This window comes from Lampris incognitus, chromosome 10, assembly GCF_029633865.1.
Source record: "Lampris incognitus isolate fLamInc1 chromosome 10, fLamInc1.hap2, whole genome shotgun sequence".
Classification (NCBI taxonomy): domain Eukaryota; kingdom Metazoa; phylum Chordata; class Actinopteri; order Lampriformes; family Lampridae; genus Lampris; species Lampris incognitus.
Window position 1 is genome coordinate 32,081,534 of NC_079220.1, and position 22,118 is coordinate 32,103,651.

At 44.4% G+C, this 22,118-nt stretch overlaps 1 protein-coding gene across 2 annotated transcripts in view; it reads right to left on the reverse strand.

The window, feature by feature from the left end:
• Nucleotides 1-6,010: 6,010 nt before the first annotated feature.
• The window catches only part of med25 (mediator complex subunit 25), a 49,527-nt gene continuing 33,419 nt past the window's right edge, over nucleotides 6,011-22,118 (reverse strand). The window contains exons 14-20 of one of the 2 annotated variants that reach the window (XM_056288033.1): nucleotides 21,973-22,080; nucleotides 21,188-21,364; nucleotides 17,482-17,592; nucleotides 17,145-17,216; nucleotides 15,521-15,691; nucleotides 15,254-15,374; nucleotides 6,011-6,627 (exon numbers count right to left, since the gene is read on the reverse strand). In XM_056288033.1, the coding sequence (XP_056144008.1) occupies nucleotides 6,524-6,627; nucleotides 15,254-15,374; nucleotides 15,521-15,691; nucleotides 17,145-17,216; nucleotides 17,482-17,592; nucleotides 21,188-21,364; nucleotides 21,973-22,080 (864 nt within the window). In that variant the 3' untranslated portion in view covers nucleotides 6,011-6,523. The remainder of the gene's footprint in view (nucleotides 6,628-15,253; nucleotides 15,375-15,520; nucleotides 15,692-17,144; nucleotides 17,217-17,481; nucleotides 17,593-21,187; nucleotides 21,365-21,972; nucleotides 22,081-22,118) is intronic. The other variant, XM_056288034.1, reaches the window with a different exon arrangement.

Here is a 22,118-nt window from a genome sequence, read left to right on the forward strand (position 1 = left end):
CGAGTCTATTAATCCGTGGTCGTTACACTAACCAATAAGGTGGTCCAAATGCAAAAAAGTCAGGACTGAAAAGGTACAAATAACACAAAATAACACATTCTGTTAGCATCCCATAAGGTAAATTGTGTGAACCTTTTGTGATGTGGACATTGTTTAATTCAAGTAGCATGCATATTGGGTCAAGAGGTGTCATGAACCTGAAGGAAATTAAAATGAGACTGGGCCTAAGACAGGCATTAGATCCTCTCTGCTGTCTCTGGATTTGCTTCTGCCTTTTGCACAGCTGACCAAGTAGTCCTTCCAGAACAAGGCTCTTCTGCAGAGCTCCTGCCACATCGCCACATCTCAGGTGACAAATAAAACTTTTTTTTTACCTTTCGATAGCCTTTTTTCAGGATCAGCCATCTTTTCACCCTGGCCTTGTGCTAATTCATCTAAATTCATCTCAGTGACAACTTCAATGGGAGAAAGAAAGGCAGGGACAAAGATCACGGAGAATGGCTCACTGACACTTGGCCTTGCATTTAAAGCACAAAGTTCTCTTGGTATTGTGAAGCGCTGGCTTGAGCTGAGAGACCTTGACTCAAATGTGACCTCGTGCAGCATCTCCTGCCACAACACCAGGGCCTCGAAGTGACAGGTGATGCTGCAAACAGATGGAAGCATGTGAGCTGAGCTGGAGGAACAGCATCACCACTTTGCATGTTCGTACACTCACCATAAAACTGGACCGATGGAGATAAAGTAACATTAGATAGATTAAGTAGATACTTTTAGAGGTGACATAAAAAAAACTTAACATCCTCTTAAAGTTTTACATCTGTGAGCTTAGTTTGACCTGATCAACAGAAGTTGCTGACCAGCATAAATGGTATAAATGTCCTGGTTTTCCACTAGGCAACTGAGGTATGGCGGTGTAGAACCAGCATCACATCCCACAGGCCTGTAATGGGTACATGGCTAAAGTCCCTGGGTGTAAAATGCAACCGGTAAAACACTCACAATTAGCAGATATGGGAATAAAGAATGAAACATGGCACTTCAATGATCTGTAAACGGATATATCGTTTTAAAGCCTTACTGAAGCTGACTTTCAGCAGAAGCCAAACTGTCTGTGTATCAGGGCTTGAGGGGAGTCTTTCTGCCACCCCCTCCCCCCATTCACGTCTATACTCACACAGCTCAACACTTAACCCTCTGTCTAGTCTTGCCCCAGTGCACATCACCCCATCCAACAACCCCACTAATAACTTAGTCACTCTGTCATAAACCCACGACATCAGCCGCTGCGCCCGCTTGACCGCCAGCAATCTCAGCTTGCCAGTCTGTGCTGGGCTTTTCCATCACGCTGCACATTAGCATTTAAATCCTCTCATAACCGTATCATTGTGTTGCAGATAGAGGCAGCACATCTCCATTCATCGGCCCCTCTAATCTATCTGTTCCCTGTTCTCAGCCGAGAGGGGCTCCTCGCAGGCTGTGACTGAAGGACCCGAACCCGAGCGCAGTTTAACCCGAGCGCAGTTCAGCCCGAGCGCAGTTCAGCCCGAGCGCAAAAGCCGCAAGGTGCCTGCTGCGCATTTCCGCCGGTCTGCATGGGGGCCATCCACCGAGGCACACTGGGCCCCCGATTAAGCGAATTAGCGCGGAAATGTCCAGATAAGGTGACTCTAAATACTGTGTGTATCCCCTAATTAAATGTCAAGATAACGACACGTGCTAGATGCCCCTGTCGGCTACAATGCCAAGGTTAGAGTAACTTGTTCCTATTCATTAGCAAATAGCGAGGCACTATAAGACAAAAGTTGAAATCCAAGCCACTGGTGTGGACTCAAGTCAAGGATCCAAACCAGACTGGTCTCCCCTTTCCAGATTTACACACATTTATTTCACCAAATAATTGTTTGGGTTCCTTGATAACGGCACCCAGCGTTGCGATGGAAAGGCCCGTAGTAGGGCAGTTTAAATACCTCAGAGCTTTTAAATGTAATTCAGATTAGAGATTTTTCTTGGGGTTACAAATGTTCCTATATTCAAAAAAAAAAGAAAAGAAAAACAACAAAAAACTGTGCGACACGTTAGGGTTACTTCACACTAATGCACGTAGGCTACAGCCGGAGCCGATGCACAAACTGGATAGACATTAACACGAAAACACGCACACGCACACGCATCACCACACGTACGAGACACATAAAGCTCTGTTTTACTACACAAATGCACATCATGCAGATCGACACCGCGACTTGACGGAGCGAGCACAAAGTCATGGGTCTGAGCAGCGGGTGCCTACCTCAGAACGCAGCGTGCTGGGTACAGCTTGTTGTGATCAAGTCATCAGAGGTGCGCGCAACATGCCACATGTTAATCTCATATCCATCCTGCTCCAGCTCTTACCTTCCCCAAAATATCCTGATATAGTGTATTCCACTGCAGATGGGTAGAGTCCCTGGCGCTGTCTTCTGGTCGCTCGCTCTCTCTCGCCCTCTCTCTCGCGCTCTCTCTCTCGCTCTCTCGCTCTCTCCCTCTCTATCTCTCTCAGATTGATTCACCCGTTTTAAAGCCTGGGTGCTGCGCCGCCGCCACTAATAGCCTAATAAGAATCGTCTCGGAGCTCGTGGTATCTGTTTGATGTGACAGGCGTAGTGGCTACTGGGAAGCGCCGTTGGACTGGCGGTACTGGTGGTACTGGCGGTACTGGTGATACTGGTGGTACTGGTGGTACTGGGAGGCTGCGCGACTATCCACATGTCGTTGATCGTTGCTTAAATATGCAGGTAGGCTGTAGCGCCGTGCAACCTGCGCGCACCCCCAGCCATACAAACGATTGGCCACGAGACTGTAAAAAAAAGGAACAAGCGAATGCAGTATAACAATAACAACGACAACAACAAGAATTATCATTATCATTGTTGTTGTTGTTATTAACAACATAGTGAATAGGTTATTATACTACATATTTTGTGTACAGCCAGATGATCTTAAATATGACGTTAAGAAAGTGAATGCTAGAGGTGGTGGTGGGGGGGGTGGGGGGGTGTTGACGGCCTCTAACAGGGAACGTTCTCTGCTGCTTGGCCGGTTCCCATGGCAACGCTGAAGCGCACACACAGCGCTGCTCCCCCACCTGTACGCACGCGCTCTCACATAGGATTGATCCGCGCGCTTCCGCGTCTTGTTATTTCAGTTCCGCTCACCCAAGCTGGCAAAAGGTCTATTGATTTACCCTATAGGCCTGTATGCCGGCAATAGAGGCGGATGAACCCCAAAGGAAAAGTTGACGGGGAGCTAAGAACCACACACACACACACACGCACGCACGCACGCAAGTACACACGCACGCACACACCTTAACATCATCTAATAGTGTTGCCTTCCTATGAGCAGACATGCGCAAATGTGTAGCATGTGTATGACGGAGTGTATAGGCCTATACATGTGTGCACATCCATCACATAACGGAGGGGGGGGGGTGGGGTGACGGGGAGGGGGACCATTCAGACGGGTGATTAGTGGCGGATTGATAACTTTCTAAATGGAGACACAGCAGATAGCTCTTCCTCACATCCCTGCACCTCCGCCAGCTCTCCATCACAGACACGTGCACCGTGTTCACTTCCACACGCACGTGTCCCGCGTGTAGCTGCTGCAGGTCACTCCATACCCCCCCCCCCACACACACGTGCAGAAGAAGCTGTTCCTCTCACGGAGGTGCTTATCAATCATCCCACATGGCTCTGTGGTGTTCCTCCATCACGTACGGCCTGGGCTGCCGTCCTCCCAGCCGCCCCTCGTCCACTTTCAACACAAAACCATGTAGCCACGGCCACTAGCTGGACACGGTGCACTGCCACAGTTAGCTGCTTTCTGCCATACCCCCTCCCCCCCGTCACTCTGCAGCACCCTATACCATTGTTCACCAGTCCTGTGTAATTCCATACCAGTGGGTGCGCTCACTTGCAATGTGTTGGCATTGCGTCGCTCTTCCTCTCTCCGCTCCTCTGCTCCCTTCCTGCCTGCTTGCCTCCCTCCCTCCCTCCCCTCCCTCCCTCTCTCTCCATTAAATTTCCAGTCACACAACAGTGCAGTAGATATCCCTCCCTCTCTCGAACTCTCACACACCACATCCCTCTCTCTCTGTCTGTCTTCTACACCTTCCTCTCTCTCTCCCTTGATGCACATACCTCAGTCTATGGTGTTGTCGTCCTGCATCTCTCTGCCTATCCTCTTGCTCTTCAAGTTGACCCCCCCACACACACACACACTGTAACCCTCTCAAACTTGTAAACTCTGATACAGACTGCTCTCTTCTGACCTCCAACCTCCCCTCACCCTGCTATTTACAAGACCCCTCCACATGTTCTCTCTGTCCTCCCCAAACTTGTCTGTCTCCCCTTCTCCCATTTTGTGTCGTCGTGCTGCAGTGTCTGCTCAGGCTGTGGTGTAGAGCGACCCACCCCCTCCAACACACACACACACACACACACACACACACACACACACACACACACACACACACACACACAGGCTCCCCTCATCTCCCCCCTCTCTCCGGTGTGTTGTGCTGTCCGCCAGGGCAGCCTGAGTGACTTATTGAGTGAACTCCACAAGCCAATAAATGAATAAAGATGGGAGCCACTGTGAAGTATATGCACCTCATATCAGGACAGAGAGCTTCCCATCCAGGATTTTCTGCCCTGTGCTGTGGGTGAGACCCCACTCTGCGTCGTGCTCCCTTTCTGTGCTGCATATCAGGATGTGCAGGTCCCACGGCTGCTGCTGTGTCTCCGAGTCCAGCTTCTCCTGCACGTGCAGCTTCCCCATGTTGCCATGTTAGTACGCTGCTATGTTGGAGCCACACGAGAGGACGCTGTGTGAAGTGGGGCAGATATAGATGTGTTGAGTGAGTATGCATTATCTCTCATTCTACCACCCTTTCTACATTTCACACACACACAATGTAAAGTCAGAACACTCCAGGTCTCCTAGGCCTTTCTGTCACATCTTGTAGGTGACATGTTAGGATGTGTGGGAGCCTTGGTGCTCTACTGAAATATTGAAAAGCTGATGAATCTGGACAGGCACTAACAGGTAGATAGTGCAACAGATATGTACAAATAGATGGAGAAAAAGCAGGAGAGAGAAGGAAAGAGAAGGAAATCAGGATGAGTTCAGAGTAGTGCAGCGATTTGGGGACGGCAGAAATGAACACCGGCCACTGAAGGACCAGTGTCTGTCTGTGCGAGTCCATGTGAAAGCGAGGCTGAGGAAAAGCTCAGAAACAAGAACCCACTGTCATGGTATCTTAGCAACCATCTCCATCTCCCAGGTGACGGGGACTGACATCACTTCCTGTTTGTTGCGCGTCTGAGAAGTCTGTGTACTAGTGGCGTGCACGAGTAAAAATTCTCTCCAAACCAAGATGTGAGAGCGTGCCTGTGCAGGCCAGCCAAGTTTATGTGCTTCTTCTTCCCTCATTTCAGCACAGAAGATTAAGGGCTCTGGGCTTCACACAGGTAGTCTGCACCAAGTCCACGCAGCAATAGATTTCTGATAACATCTGTTGATGCTGCCTGGGATGTGTTGTGCGGCGCATACAGGGCTGCTTCGGTCCTGTTTTGTGAGAGAAGAGCCGGTCCTGAGCACATATGTGGATTCAGCAGCATGTGCGCATGCGGCCAGCCTGATTGTGTGTCATGCCAGGGAAAACATGGCCAACTGTTGCCATCTGGTACGACTACTTGGCACAAAGGGGGCCCCCTCTATGGTGCCACAGCATATTGGAGTAGTTAAAATTAACACTATGAAACTATTTGGCAGGGAAAGACAATGACATCTATCACAGTATCTATTTTGGTCTCTCCCTCACCTTAAGGGTTCGAGCTGTGATCCAGCAGGACAAGAGGAGAACGTGGAGACGAGCTGGCTGTCACTAACGCCTTCATGCACACTGGAATGGAAAAAAATCTTTTCATAGTAAGAAATGACTTTCAATTAGCCACGCTCCTTAACAAAATTAATATTTATTTAATCTCAATAAAAACAACCTTATCTATAATAATAAAAACAGAAAATAATCCCCCCCCAAAAAAAATTATACTTCAGAGGGAAAAAAAATTAAAAGCACGTATCAAGAAGCGAGTTGTGAGAAGCCCAACAATTCAATTGACTCTTTTCATCCATTTGGTCAGCCTCATCGTGTGTGTGTGTGTAACATGCTGGATTAGTGCGCAATATGGGTCAGGGTGTGAGCGTTGATTTAACTATTTACAAAAGAAAACTAATCCTTATGTTGTCTCCCACTAATTCACTTCAACAGCTAATGCCAGTAAAAAAACAAAAAACAAAACAAAACAACAACAACAACAAAAACCTCATGATAGGTTTTTCTGTTGACCACGTGAAACAATACAGCAAACAGAAATGACAGCATTTTTGTTCAGACTGGTCAAAACCTGCCACGATGCGACATAAAAAAAGATGCTGTGCGATGAAAGATGCAGGAATTTCCAGAGTCCAGTATTCAGATAAGGTCCATGAGAATCTCGTCTTCCATGACGCTAGACACCTGGGGCATCCCCGGCTGGGCCACAGCCCCTCTCTGACCTGCAGCCATCAGCATCTGACCTGCACAGGGAGGATGACAAGGATGAAGAGTAAGGGGAGGGAGAGGTTCGGAGAAGGGCTACTGGCTGAAGGGCGGAGGTTTTTACAGTCATGCAAAAAGGCCAGAGAGGTTTCAAATTAGGAAGATGATTAGAACACACACGGGGCTCCTTTAGTCACAAACTGGATTATCTTATGATCCCAAAATAAGTTACATACCCCTGCTGTAATCACAGCCGAACTCAATTCCCATCTTCTGTCAGAAGCAGAAAACTTGTCTTCCTAAGAAGTGCATCATGACAACCTCTCCCCACTGAATAATTATCCTCCTCAACTTGTTCCAATTTAAAAATTAATAATAATAATAATAATAGAACCCCCCCCCGCCTGCTGCTTCTTTTATTTCTTTCCACAGATGCTTTACACTTTACTTATTCAGTCTATTTGCACACTTGGACTTTTATTGTATATAGCAACTGCACGAATGTATTTATCGGGATATACCTTCTGTATACATCCCGGATATTTTTGAAACGTTTTGTTTTGTTTTTTTAAATGTACTGTATTTTTATTAAGGGTCCAAGAGGCGAAGCTGCTGGAAGCCTATTGTATCTGTCAGGATTATTATTATTTTTCTTCTGACCTATCCCAAACCTGGCAGATAGGTTGGAAATCTCACCCACAACTCAGACTATATATACTGTAGCGAATTCGGGGGGCAGTCTGGGAGACCGTCGCCACAGCCGGGATGCGACCCCGTGTCTCTCACTCCGCAAGCGACAACGTTAACCAGTCGACTAAAGGGTCCGACCCGTTAGTCAAGGACCAACGTGTCTAATTATCCATGCACGCTACACACACACACACACACACACATATATATATATATAAATAAATAAATAAAATACCGACTGTCCAGATGGCGGCGCTATAATATCATCTTTACTTTAGATCTATAAAGGCCTTTACACAATGCGGTCCTGACGAATAGACGACACGTTATGAAAATGTGAAATACTCACAAATATTTCGCATCAACAGTATTCATACCGGCAGTGATAGGAGTTTGCGACAGAAAGCTGGGTTTCTGTCGCAAATTCGCGACACGCGAGGGGAACTCAACCCGGCGGATTCAGGTATGGCGGTGCGGTGCAGTGCGTGGGGATCTCCTCTTCCCGTCAGGGTCGGGGGGGGGGGCTATTGCTGGTCCGGCCCCCGCCGGGCGCACCTCCTCCGTTGCGGTGTGCCGCGACCAGCTCTGAGTCAGCAAGGAAGGGTTGCCTTGCTACCAACTCTACTACATCCCAAAGTAAAGTCAACAAGCCACTCACTGTCCTGAGAGCCTAGTTGTTCGGCGATGCTCCTCCGCACATTGTCCTTGAGTTCATAGTCTGTAAAATTTTTGTGTCCTTGGTCATACAATACAGGGTGATGAGAAACACGATCAATCGACAGGTCCGCCATTGCCGTTAGGAGTTGTGACGCGACGTCTGTTCCGCACAACGTGATTGGTTGATGCCTTTATTCGCGGCGCGAACGCTCAGAAAAATCTACCTCGTTCCTAAAAAAAAAAACAAAAAAAAATTACGTCGCACGTTTTGGCACGTAATTTCGTTTTCGGTGTGAAAGCACTCATGACAAAAACTACAGTTCGAAAAAAAATGTACTGACGTACAAATTAAATGCGCTAACACACACACACAAACAAACACACACACACACACACACACACACACACACACACACACACACGCACACGCACACGCACACACACAAACAAAAACGCCCCCGGTGTGTAAAAGCCTTAAGTCTCAGGAACAAAATGCTTTTTTTCCGGATTCTGTGGGTCCAGAAAGAATCCAAAAATCGAGACCAAGCCTATTTGAATCTAGAAGGATTTTCCGCCATTTTGAATTTTGTCCAAAGCTGCTTTTTCACTACTCCTACATTTTTTTTAATTTTCCCCCTTTTCTCCGAATTGTATTTTGCCAATTACCCCACTCTTCCGAGCCGTCCCGGTCGCTGCTCCACCCCCTTTGCCGATCCGGGGAGGGCTGCAGACTACCACGTGCCTCCTCCGATACGTGTGGATTCACCAGCCGCTTCTTTTCACCTGACAGTGAGGAGTTTCGCCAGGGGGATGTAGTGCGTGGGAGGATCAAGGCCTAACATCTGCCATCAATACAACGTCAACAAACAAAATCCCTTGCGGGGAGCAGGGGACAGAGTTTGTGTGTGAGACCACAGGCTGACAACTAATGTACACTGTACACATAATGTTTTTCCTCTTCAAGTCAAGTCAATTTTATTTGTATAGTCCAATGATTTGCACGGCAGTAGTAGCCAGCTGTGGTTAATACACAGCGTGTGTGTGTGTGTGTGTGTGTGAGTGTTGGGGGAGGGAGACAAAGCAAGAACGGAAAGAAATTGAAATGATTTAAGAGGCAACATATTATCATATGTGTATTATTAACAGGATATCAATATATCCTTTTTTAAATATCACGGTTATCATCAACACCGGTATATCGTAACACCACTAGCTGAGGTATCAACCTGAGATTTTGGACACATGTTCACGAGTTTTCAATAAGCTTACCTATTGAAGTGCATTGCGCTTAACCTCTAGGGGGCGGCACAAACGCAAAAAAAAATCATATTTCGCAATCGGCTGCGTAGATTCATACGAAATTCGGTTTGTACGCTCTTGGGTCACGACTCAGTTGATGTCATTAATGTATCTGGGTCTCAGAAACCATAACAGCTACAGTTCCCGATCTGGGCAGATAGGTTGGAAATCTCACCCACTACTCAGACAAAAAAAACAAAACCCCGATAAGCCAGGTGGTGGCGCTATAATATCAAACTTTACATTTTGGCCTATTATTTCTGAACTATAATTCTCAGAAACAAAATTCCTTTTCCCTGCATTCTGTGGGTCCAGACGAGTCTAAATATAGACTCCACGCCCATTTTAGCCACAAAAAAAAAACCTCTCTGTCATTTGTTTTTTCACTACTCTTACCACAAATTTTGAGCAATTGTTACCAAATCTGGGGCAGAGCATCTCTGGACCAAGCCGACAAAAAATTATTAATTTTTCGGATTTTTGATATTCCATAGGGTTTCCTCATATAAGCCCTTCATGTTTTCTTGAAATAGCTAATTTAAAAAGAAAATTGCAATAACTCAAGAACGCATCGAGATACCGCCCTGAAATTTGAGACTCCTGTTCAGGAGTTGAGACTAAGTTTACGTATTAAAGTGAACTGCACTTAATCTCTAGGAGGCACCACAAATATGAAAAGTTTACACCTCAATCGGCTGCACGGATTCGTATGAAATTCGGTTTGCACAATCTTGGGTCATGACTCAGTCAATGCATAAAATTTGGTAATGATTGCTTAACGTGGGTGTGGCTTATTACAACAAATCTAAATTTCTAGACATGTCACACACAAAAAAAAAATCTCCCGTATGTGCTACAGAACTGAAATGTTTTCCAATACATCAACTGATCTGTGACAAAATGTGCCTCACTGCATCCTTTGGACAATTTACAAGTCTTTATTTCACTCACTCTATATTTTCATTCTCACTCTATATTTTCCAAAATATTTAAAATCGATTAACATCTATATCTCCACGTTTTCATTCAAATGCAACCAAAATTGACACAGAGATTGTGCAGATGCTCGACATCACATATTTCCAATGGTGTTCAGATATGTCAAACGACGAATCTGCAGTGACATTCGGTATCTTACTGTAATTAGTACTGTATGCACAACATTTTCTATTTTGTCAAATGTTTGATCAAGCTTCACCGAAGTATTTGACAATGCACCCGAAACCAGCAGAATGGTGTGATATTTTTTCAGAATTTTATCACCAACGCTTCAATTGTTGTGAATTTTTTAAGCTTAAATAGACAAAACTATTTTAGTCTGGCTACTGTAATGTCAGTGCCTTAAGTTGTAAGAAGGTGTGGGATTGCATTGTCTCCCCGGTGGCGCAGTCAGTAAGTCACCTACTCTAGGCATACAAAGGTCGCTGGTTTCAGTCCCAAGATGTCCAATTTAAACTCGCCAACCTTGTGGCAATTTATGCATGTGGCATGTTTTCAAAATCTTCTGAAGGCCATATTAAGTCAAAGACTGCCTTTCAATAGATTTTCTGCCATTTTGAATTTTGTCCAAAACTATTTTTTTCGTTACTCCTCCTAAAATTGTTGAACAATTGTCACCAAAATTGGTACAAAGCATCTCTGGACCAAACTGGAAAAAGTTACATTTTCTGATTTTTGATCATCCATGTTAATATATGTTAACATAATTTGTTTGATAATACAAACAAACTAATCTTTATCAATATAGCCAATTTTCCAAAATTTGCAATAACTCATGAACACGTTAAGATATCAACCTGAAATATATTCACCAAGCTTACATATTAAAGCCCACTGCGCCAAGTGCTTGGACCCCATTGCCGCTTGTAGCTATATTTTTCATTACTATTGTATTCTCCTTTTATTATTGTTGTTGTTCATTTCTCTTTTTGCACTGTTTCGAAGTTGCCAAAAAAAGTTTTTCACTGCTTATTGTACTTGTAAGTATGTGAGAAATAAACCTTTAAATCTTTGATTCTTTGAAGCTTTACTGACACAGGATAGTTCTAAGGTTGTAGTAACTTGTAAAGACTAATGACATGATTGTCGCTATCGTCAACATTGGGTGACAGCTAATTTGCTACTCAAGCACTTATAGACCTCTAAACTAGTGCATCCTTTAAATGCCTATTTACAAGATTTCTGATCCAGTCATATTTAAAATCAAAGGGGAAAAAATGCATAGGAACGTAAAAAGATCGCATCCAAATACCATCAGGGATTTTATTTGACTACTTTGCTGTCAATCATGCCATGATTATGCATTTCTGTATCTGAGATTGTCTGGTGGGATTTAAAGTTGCAAAAAAAGGGGTAACAAAAAAAACAAATCATGACATTACATAGAGAGCCTTGCACGGGACTGTTTCCTTAATCCTGCTCCCACTGGATTTCTGGCCATTACTGCCCACTCCCACAATGTGTGTGTGTTACACTCCCTCCTGCTCCCGCAGTGTGTATCCACTCCTGCCTTCCCGTACCCGCAAACAATAGCCACAAATAATAGCAGTAGACATCCAGCAACTGAGCCAAGCAGGGATATGTGCAACGTTCAACGTACATACAAACTGCATGCACGAACATAAAACAGGTACCCACTGCAGGGATAGGCAACATGGTCCAGAAAAGTCCCGTGTGGGTGCAGGTCTTTGTTCCAACCAAGCAGTTACACACCTGATTCTATAGATCAGCGGTCGGGAACCTATGGCTCGCGAGCCATCTATGGCTTTTCCGGTGACGGCATATGGCTCCCAGACAATTTTGAGTTGAAAAAAAAGTCAGTTTGGAACTGATTTTAAAATACTTGTGATATTTCTTAATAATACTGTGTCATTTTAAAGTAAACAGAAATTAGTTTTGAAGATAAATTTCACGGGTCACGGGTCACCCGTGGGTCGGGTCAGGAACCAATGGCTCGCAAGCATGTCCGGGTCATTGTAAAGGTGAAGAAATCAATTTTATCAGATAGCCAACTAGTTTATCCGCTTCAACCCTTGTAACGGAAAAGATGGCGAAAAGAAAAAAAGACGATGATTACCGTGCATTCCAGGCTGCGTGGGCAGAGGAATTTGCATTTGTGGAGAGAGCAGGATCTGCGGTATGTCTAATATGCAATGATAAAATTGCATCGATGAAACGGTCAAATATAAAGCGGCACTTCGATATGCCATGCAGCACCAGAAGTCGCATTAAAAGTAAGACATTTAATTTATTATACGTTAAAAATACTATATGGCTCTCAATGAAATATATTTAGAAATATTTGGCTTTTATGGCTCTCCCAGTCAAAAAGGTTCCTGACCCCTGCTATAGATCAACAAATAGTCTTGTTCCAACCAAGCAGTTACACACCTGATTCTATTAGTCAACCAATAGCCTTTGCTAAGGACCTTGATTTGTCGACTCAGGTGTGTAACTCCTTGGTTGGAACAAAGACCTGCACCCACACGGGACCTTACTGGACCATGTTGCCTATCCCTGTACTAGGGCCTTCACGACTGCTGAGTTTTAGTAGTCAGCTACTCCCAAAAAGTAGTTGAGTAGTCGATTAATCGCGTGAAATATACTGTATTTTTTTCACCCAATAACAACAATCAATTCTTGTCAAAAAGTTCTCAAATACAACCAGTAAAGGCTTAACTATAGGTGGGACCAACTTAGAGTAGATGAAATAGAGTCCTCAATTGGGCATGAGACACTGTTTACAAATGAGCCGCAATCTGATTGGACTAAACCCCAGCAAGCTTGTCTGAGCTCTGTTTGACTGCAGTAACAACGCGACTGTTTCTTGTAGGTGTTTCACTTTGACGAGTCACCGTGGTAACTGGTGATTTTCAGCTGGCAGCGTCCATGGTTGTCGTAGTGACAGCAGCTGTTGAAAAGCCTAAAACCCTTAAATTATCTTAAACTGAATCTTCAAAACAGTATATATTCATCTGGTCCTTTTTGCTCTACATTATGTAAATTAAATGGTGTCACCAGCAAGAAGCATTCACATTTCTTGAAGTTGCTTTTAATGTGGGGAAAACAAGGATTAGCAGAGCAGCTCATGTCTGAGAAGGAATTTGACATTATAATGTTACAGGTTAAATGACTGAATATGGGTAATTTTCTGATTGAGGATAACGGTATAAAATACAGCTGCACTGACGGCTGCGGTTTGTTTCCCACATCATTAGAAACATTACAAGAACTGAATGAGTCTTGCTGAGTACAATTTAACTTACATAAATGGTTAGTGTAGATATTAAACACGGATGAGTGTGTATTTAAAATTGATTAAAGTCAAATTAAAGGCTTTTAGGAGGACACTACATGTTGTGTTTGTGTTTCCAATAGCTGTCGTCACTAAAGTCACCAGTTAACACGGTCACCCGTTAAACCGAAACACGGATAATGGGAGTATTTCCTTCTCTGAATACCTTAAATTCTGTATATTTAACATGGCATAACATAAAAAATGATGGTTCCAACAAATCTATGTTGAAACCACAGCTTGCCCAGCTACAGAGCTGTAGATGCAGTGCCACTGACTTATTACTGCACAGTGCTAAAACCACACATGAACCATTAGTCTACAACTATGCAGTGTCGACTGGTGGGTTTGATAGTGAATTTGACGACTATTCTGTGAAGTGTATAATACCCACAAGTCTGTCTGACTTGATGTAAGTAGGACACATAGTAAAACCTCCAGAAACTTAACTATTTCTAGAACGACTACGGCCATCACTTTGACCGTTTTGGCTTTTCAAATAACTTTGTGAAGAAAAAAAAACAAAAAAACAGATACATAGCTGCCGCTCCCTGAATGCTCCTAAAATTGTATATATTTGCATTAAAATGAGTTTTAGATCAATTGCACAAAAACAAGTTATGATAAAATCTACCCAAAACAACCATGAGCGGTCAAAATGACCGTCTTGTAATTTGTGCATGATCGTGGGCGTCATGTCCTTATTTACGACGTGTGTTGGTCGCGTCATTACCTTCGTGAAGTTCATTGCTCTGTCCTAGAAACACACTAGCGTTCTTCAGTGCAGAGTAATAGTCTAAACTTGATTTTTGATTATGTCCAACATGTCTGGTTACAGACACCGTTACAGACGCACCATGACTACCACCGAGGCGTTGCAGTATTTACAGGCCTTGGAAAGCAGCCATTTTAAATTGTTAGAATAATAGTATTAAAGTTGTTAAAATGTTCATTTTGGTGTCAGTCGTTTCTTAACAGACATACTAACATATGCAATCCATTAATATCTCAACTGGGTATTTATCTTGACAGAATATAGAGTTTAAAAACTGTGGTCCTTTTAGGTAGGAGTGAAATCCCGGTTGTTCTACTGTTAAAAGGGGTGAAAACCCTTCTGTATCTGGGCATGTAGAAAATGTAGCTTTTTTGCTCGCTAGTTTTCTGGTCGAGCTAGAAGAGACTTCCACACCACAACTATAGCATATTCTTTTGAATAAAGTTAGTCTCTTTACCTTAAGATATCCGTGATGTGTCCTTTATACTTGAAATATCTTACATAGTTTAAGAACAGCACGATTGGCAAACGGTAACATCCAATTCATTTTGCAACAGACTAAAAGAAAATTGAATGGATCTGAATGTAATCTGAAGGACTTGAACGGACATCACTTTAGATGTCTACTGCACTGTGGTCATCTGTTTAAGTGATTTAATTTTGTTTTTAGGCACTGTGATAGTGGGTATAATCATATCTGGAATTCTGGCCTTTACCTCTTGTACTAGATCATTTAGTTTTGTTAAAATGAGCAATAAAAGGACTCTCTTCACCCCAAATAATAACCCATCAAATTATTTGCAAAGACCACAAAACTTAACTTGAAAGCAACTCCACCTGAGCAATTCTTAATTCCTTATGCGGCCTCATAAACCGAGTTGAATGGGATACATATTTTAGTACTTTTAATATTTTCATACTATCTATCTGTCTGGATTTAAGAGCCCACCTGCCAGAGGCTGCCTCCACTGGCCCTGCATTTGAGCCCCCCCTCCTGGTGTTGGGTGGACGAGCTGCTGCCCTAAACCCTGGTGGGGCATCATTCCAGGCATGTGAGACACACCACCCTGCTGAGATAAAACGAATGAGAGAAAATGAATGTTAACTTCTGCAAAGGTTACTTGATACCCTATGAGACACGTATTATGTGGTGAGTCAGTGACTGTTGACATGTGTAATGACCGTTACTTAAAGGATCGTTTTACTGCTCTCTTACTGGCTGCTGTTGGCTGAGGAGAAGACTGCGCAGTTGTGGATTGGCTCCCGGGTTTGGCAGGCGGAGCATGGGACTCTGAGGGGGTGCCTGTCCACCCTGAGCGACTTGGTTGGGTGGCGCACCGGTGACTGGTGGCTGCTGGTTAGCTGGGCCAGTCGCCCTCATGGTCATCTGAACAAAGATCACACAGTTCAAGAGGTTAGACTATGACAGGCCAGACTAGAGTTATAAAGGGGGATACACAACATAAGCCTTTAACCAGATCAAGCCAAGAGTAACAATAACCCCCACTATCAGCTGTGCTCTACCCCATCCATCCAGCCCTCCTTTCTATCTTTGAAAAATGCTCAGAAGTAGGACATTTTGAGAGGGAGCTTTGTGCTACTAGCACAGACAAGAAAGGGTCAATGGGCGGTTGGGATCAAACTGTCTCTGTGATCAATGGGGGACAGTAACATTTGTGTGTGATGTGTGAGTCGACAAATGACTGCATGGCTATGGCAGAGTTCTACTGACAGGGGCACTATGTTAGCAGATTTATTACAGGGAATGTGGATAATGTGGATTTCATCACTTTTGCAAATACTAAATGGTATGGTTTCATCCAGGACTGCTCGTTTCCATTAAAATGAAGCCTTATATTTCAATTTTTCATTCAAATAACTTATTTATGTGTGCTGCTCGTCTTTGATATGGGATGGTCTATGCCCTCGGTTTTCTCAGATACATCTTTCTTTCTTTCTTTTTTTGTGGATTTTTCCCCGTTTTTCTCCCCAAGTGTACCCGGTCAATTGCCCCACTCTTCCGAGCCATCCCGATCACTGCTCCACCCCCTCTGCCGATCCGGGGAGGGCTGCAGACTACCACATGCCTCCTCCTCCAATACATGTGAAGTCTCCAGCCGCTTCTTTTCACCTGACAGTGAGGAGTTTCACCAGGGGGATTTAGCATGTTGGAGGATCGTGCCATTACCCTCACTCCCCCCCCCCCAAAAACGGGCGCCTCGACCGACCAGGGGAGGCACTAGTGCAGCAACCAGGACACACACCCACATCCGGCTTCCCACCCACAAACACGGGCAATTGTGTCTGTAGGGATGCCCGACCAAGCCGGAGGTAACACGGGGATTCGAACCGGAGATCCCAGTGTTGGTAGGCAATGGCATAGACCGCCACGCTACCTGGATGCCCTTCTCAGGTGTATCTTTAAAATCTGCGCTGTTTTCATTTTGGAAGTTTAGGGAGGGACACTAAGTATGTTAGCTCAAGGCAAACTTGTTAAGTGGGTCCCACCTACTATATGGACACGAGTGTCCAGTTACACTCGCTCCATTCTTATCTGGTGAAAACATTTCACATTCCTTCATATGTAACCAGTTACACACACCATGAAGACACTTAAGGCAGACATTTCATGAAGGAAATGTCTGCCTCTTAAAGCAGTGCATTAAACAGGAAATGAAATAGTTAACAGACATGCCATAGCAGATGAGCTGTCCACCTAATGTGTGTCTCTGTGTGTTCTGATTTCTAGTTTAGCCTATGTCTGCTTACAGGGAGCACAGTAAGAACACAGCACATTTTGCTTTTGCTACTTCCTTGTTTGTAACAAGGCCAAGTCTCACCAGGTTGGTTTGTCTCTGCTGCTCCTCCATCATAGTGACCTGACTAACAGGGGGCATGCCCACCACCACAGACTGAGAACAGGACAGGCCAGAAAGAGAGGAGGACAGGGGTGTGGGGTGTGGGGACAGGTATGAAGAACAAAGAGCACAGTGGGGGAAAGAGTTATCAGCAACGGCATGCAGACATTGAAGGACACCCGGTCTGGTGGAGCTGTGACCGGGTGATGCAGCCAGCCAGGACGAGCAGTGTACAAGTGCAGAGGAGAGGAGAGGAGAGGACGGAGGAGAGCCAGTGGGTGTGCAGGCAGACAACAAAGGCCGGTGAGGGGTCTCTTACCTGCTGCGGGACATTGCCATGGGAGACAGGAATTGGGCCAGCGGGCCTGTTGAGGAAATTCTGGTTGGGTGGTACTTGACCAGTTGGCATAGGGCCTCCTGCCCCACCCAACTGCAAGACAGATGGACAGAGACAGCCATCACTGCATTTGTCAATCACATTTTTCAAGACAGTACTGATACTGAACCAATATTGATATGACACTGAGTCAGATTTGCCAGGCAATGAAGTTTAAACATACATCAACCACATCATACATAACAAAAACAAAATACTATGGAAACCGCTTATTGTGATCACATATACTTTTATTTATTTCTCTTGATGACCGTCTAATTGGCATGTATATACTTATTAAATAAATAATGTAATGAAACAGGTGATACGGTGTTGCAGTGGTTAGTGCGGTTGCCTCACAGCAAGAAGGTCCTGGGTTTGAGCCCCAGGGTAGTCCAACCTTGGGGATCGTCCCGGGTCGTCCTCTGTGTGGAGTTTGCATGTTCTCCCCATGTGGGTTTCCTCCGGGTGCTCCGGTTTCCTCCCACAGTCCAAACACATGTAGGTCAGGTGAATCGGCCGTACTAAATTGTCCCTAGGTGTGAATGTGTGTGTGTGTGTGTGTGTGTGTGTCGGCCCTGTGATGGCCTGGCAGCCTATCCAGGGTGTCTCCCCTCCTGCCACCCAATGAATGCTGGGATAGACTCCAGCATCCCCACAACCCTGAGAGCAGGATAAGCGGTTTGAATAATGGATGGATGGATGTAATGAAACAGACCACTTTACTATTTTACTGAATTTAATTGACTGAAAGACAGTTGCCTGCTTTTGGCTATTGTACTGTAACAAAATATTGGCTGGTTCAAATGTTCAGAGTGGAGGTGGCAACATTCAGCATCATGGGAGTAACTGAAAACACGAGTAAACAATTTAACATTAGATTTCCTTAATTACCTTTGATTTTATTTATTTTTTTATTTCCCATGTCTGAAAGTCCAAAAATTATCATTTTGAGTGGACTGTTTGACCACAATAACCAAAAGATTTAAACAGCATTAGTATAGGAATGACTTCATCCACCTTTAATCAGTATAAGCAGTTGACCACTATAATCTTAAGCAGTTTCTATTGCAATAATAAAAAGGTAAGATTGGAGAAAACACATACATCGTCTCTGTTTGAACCCAAGTCACAGGGAACTAAGGATGCTACTATTAGGACAAAATAAGCAGAAACAGTCCTACAGGATATTAACAGATGTCAGTAGTAGGAAAGGACATCGACTCAGTTAATCAATTAATGATGGATTTCTCAACAGTATTTCAGCACAAACTGTAAGGAAAAAATCTGTAGGTTAGATGCTAATTCCTTGAATGGAAAATCTAATTATATGCAGACTGTCAGAGACCCAAAGCTTCATATATTTTGTATTTTTTCTAATACACTGATTTTAACAAATCTATAAAAAAGGCATCCATCCATTATCCAAACCACTTATCCTGCTCTCAGGGTCACGGGGATGCTGCAGCCTATCCCAGCAGTCATTGGGCGGCAGGCGGGGAGACACCCTGGACAGGCTGCCAGGCTATCACAGGGCCCGCGCGCACACACACACCTAGGGACAATGCAGTATGGCCGATTCATCTGACCTACACACACAGACATGGGGAGAACACGCAAACTCCACACAGAGGATGACCCGGGACGATCCCCAAGGTTGGACTACCCCGGGGCTCGAACCCAGGACCTTCTTGCTGTGAGGTGACCGCGCTAACTACTGTGCCACCACACCACCCTTGTAAAAGTCAGCTGGTCCCAATTTCTAATGTTACACAAAATGGTGATCATGAAAAACCTTACAATGTTAATGGAAACAAAGACTGACTGGCAGCAAGATTTTGAGTTACCCGTACCATGTGAACATAGGGGACATCACTGTGTTTTTGTACTAAACTGAAGCCTAAAGGGGAATAAAAGGGGTTGTGAACCATTTGTGAGCAGTATCACATGTATTAACTACAGAATCATCAATTTAAATCTTAGTGGAATTAAACAAATAACCCTTTGCCCATACTGATCACTAGTGCAGTTTTCTAGCTACTAGTGACAGCTCAAGACATGGCCTCAGTTCACCTAAAAAAATAACAAGTCACCTCTTTTACTCCTTTTTTTCCCCACTGTATATTTGTACATTCTTTCATTCTACTCTTTAACCCAGTAACCTGAAAAATCTTGAAAAGATTTAGAGAGGTCTAGAACACATAGAAAATATTCCATTTTGTCTTACTCTGCAAAAAACCCAAACTCCCATCTTGCTCCCAAAGAATGCAGCTCTAGGGTTTTGCAGGGAGATTTTAACACTAGTCCAAACTGAAAATTAAATCATGTTAAGATTGCTGCAGCACTTCTCCATTAGCAACACAGCACTGAATATGTGATGACACACAAGAGAAAAAAAACCCCAGCCCTATTCATTATAATTTCACGTCTTCTTCTGCCTTGTGTGACTGCCCTGATGGACATACTACATGCATGGCTCCAGGTTAGCTGTAGGTCTACTACTCCTTCATAAAAACATTAAATTAGCATGATGAGTAAACAAGCAGTATTTCTTGTTTGGGGGGGGGGGTTTCCACCTTTTTCCCCCCAGTTGCATCCAGCCAATTATCCCACTCTTCCGAGCTGTCCCGGTTGCTGCTCCACCGCCTCTGCCAATCCGGGGAGGGCTGCATACCACATGCTTCCTCCGATACATGTGGAGTCGCCAGCTGCTTCTTTTCACCTGATAGTGAGGAGTTTCGCCAGGAGGACATAGCGCGTGGGAGGATCACGCTATTCCCCCTAGTTCCCCCTCCCCCCAAACAGGTTCCCCGACCAACCAGAGGAGGCGCTAGTGCAGCGACCAGGACACATACCCAGATCCGGCTTCCCACCCACAGACACGGCCAGCTGTGTCTGTAGGGACACTCGATCAAGCCGGAGGTAACACAGGGATTCAAACTGGCGATCCCCATGTTGGTATGCAACAGAATAGAGACCACTACGCTACCGGGATACCTGTAAACAAGCAGTATTAACGTTTATGAGAAAAGAAGGGCTGTGAGAAGATAAGCTATTCAACTCATGCTAAACACAAAGAGGCTTTCCATTATTACTGCACGCCATCCTGCATTTCTGTGACTGGCTGTTACTTCATCTGCAGGCTACGTAGCCTCTGTTCGACTTAATCCGGTGAGCTTAAGTGTAATTTTGATGGAAAAGACAGCTAATCTCAAACAGATGCTTTAAAGCACCCTGTCCTGAAGATGTTGGGAAGTTGGAAATGTCTGTTATCAGAGAGAGAAAAGAAACGGCTAGCGAAACTTCCATGTCAAGTGCAGGAGAGGAGCCAGTGCTTGTAGATTAATGAACACAGCTACAGAAATTGATCTAACATTTATCCAGGGAAGTGGACGAGACTATTCTGTCTACGTGCCTGCCTTGTCTGTGGGAGAGACAACATCACTCTCTCAAGTGAACCAACTATCAAGTAATCCTACCTGAGTATTTCAGCTATCCTCCACCTTCCAGTCCATCCTGCGTTGACTTTCTATTAAGCTTCCTTGGATTCTTTTCCATTCTAAAAGGGCTTATTTACGGTATCCTACCGCTTCTCCAAAGTCTCAGCCAATGCACCTCCTTTCTTCCAGGGTCATACGGCCTAACTCACCGCTCGATGCTGCTGGACCTGCTTGTGGTTTGTGATGACCTGTCGGATGCCGTTGACAAAGCCACTTTGGTCGTTTGGGATAAGGCCCATGAATATTCTCTTCTTGGAGGAGTAGAGCAACATTAGCACCCTCACTTCACAGGGTGAGGTAGTGTGAGGGAAGTGGACACAGCCGGCCTGAAGAGAGGTCAAATGATATTGTAAGGACTCGAGATGGGACCCTAAGAAAATATAGCATGGTCCTGAGCAAGCCCAAAGTGCCATTACCCATTCAAACTTAGCAGTTTTATGAACTGACTGTAAATGGTATCAACCTGCTTCATATGGTACACTTGCGGACTGTCCATAACAATTCAGGCAAACAAACAGTGCTCAGACAGACCAAATACTTTTCATGCTTCCAGTATTTCTCTGTGGTGTCACGCTAATTATCATTCCGAGACAATGCACCACATTGAAAATCCCTGTCATCATGTTAGCCTTCTGGAGTTGAATTGGGCTAACCACTTATAAGTTTTTTTTTTAGTTAGGACAATGCTTGTTGAAAATCCTATTAGCTTGTTCATGGGTGATAAATGATATAGCCTCTTGCACCATCTAGAGTCTTCAATGCAGCACTGCAGTTAAACTTCCTATTCAGAGTTCACCCTCTGGATGGACAAAGGTGGAATCTGCACTCAGTGTGACTCAAAGAAGATGTATTGAGATTTATAAATAATACTAGAGACAGTGGGGGAAAGGAGAGGGTTTTAGGTTGATTGAATGGGAGGCACTAGGCAACTTACAAAACCATTGGCCATGATACGATATAGACCCTTCAACGACTCCATGTCTTTGTTGGTGAAGAGAAACTGAACCATTCGGGAGTTTCTGAACAGGTGACCTAGAGTTGTCTGCATGGACAGAGAGAAAGCAAAGCACAAAATGAGGG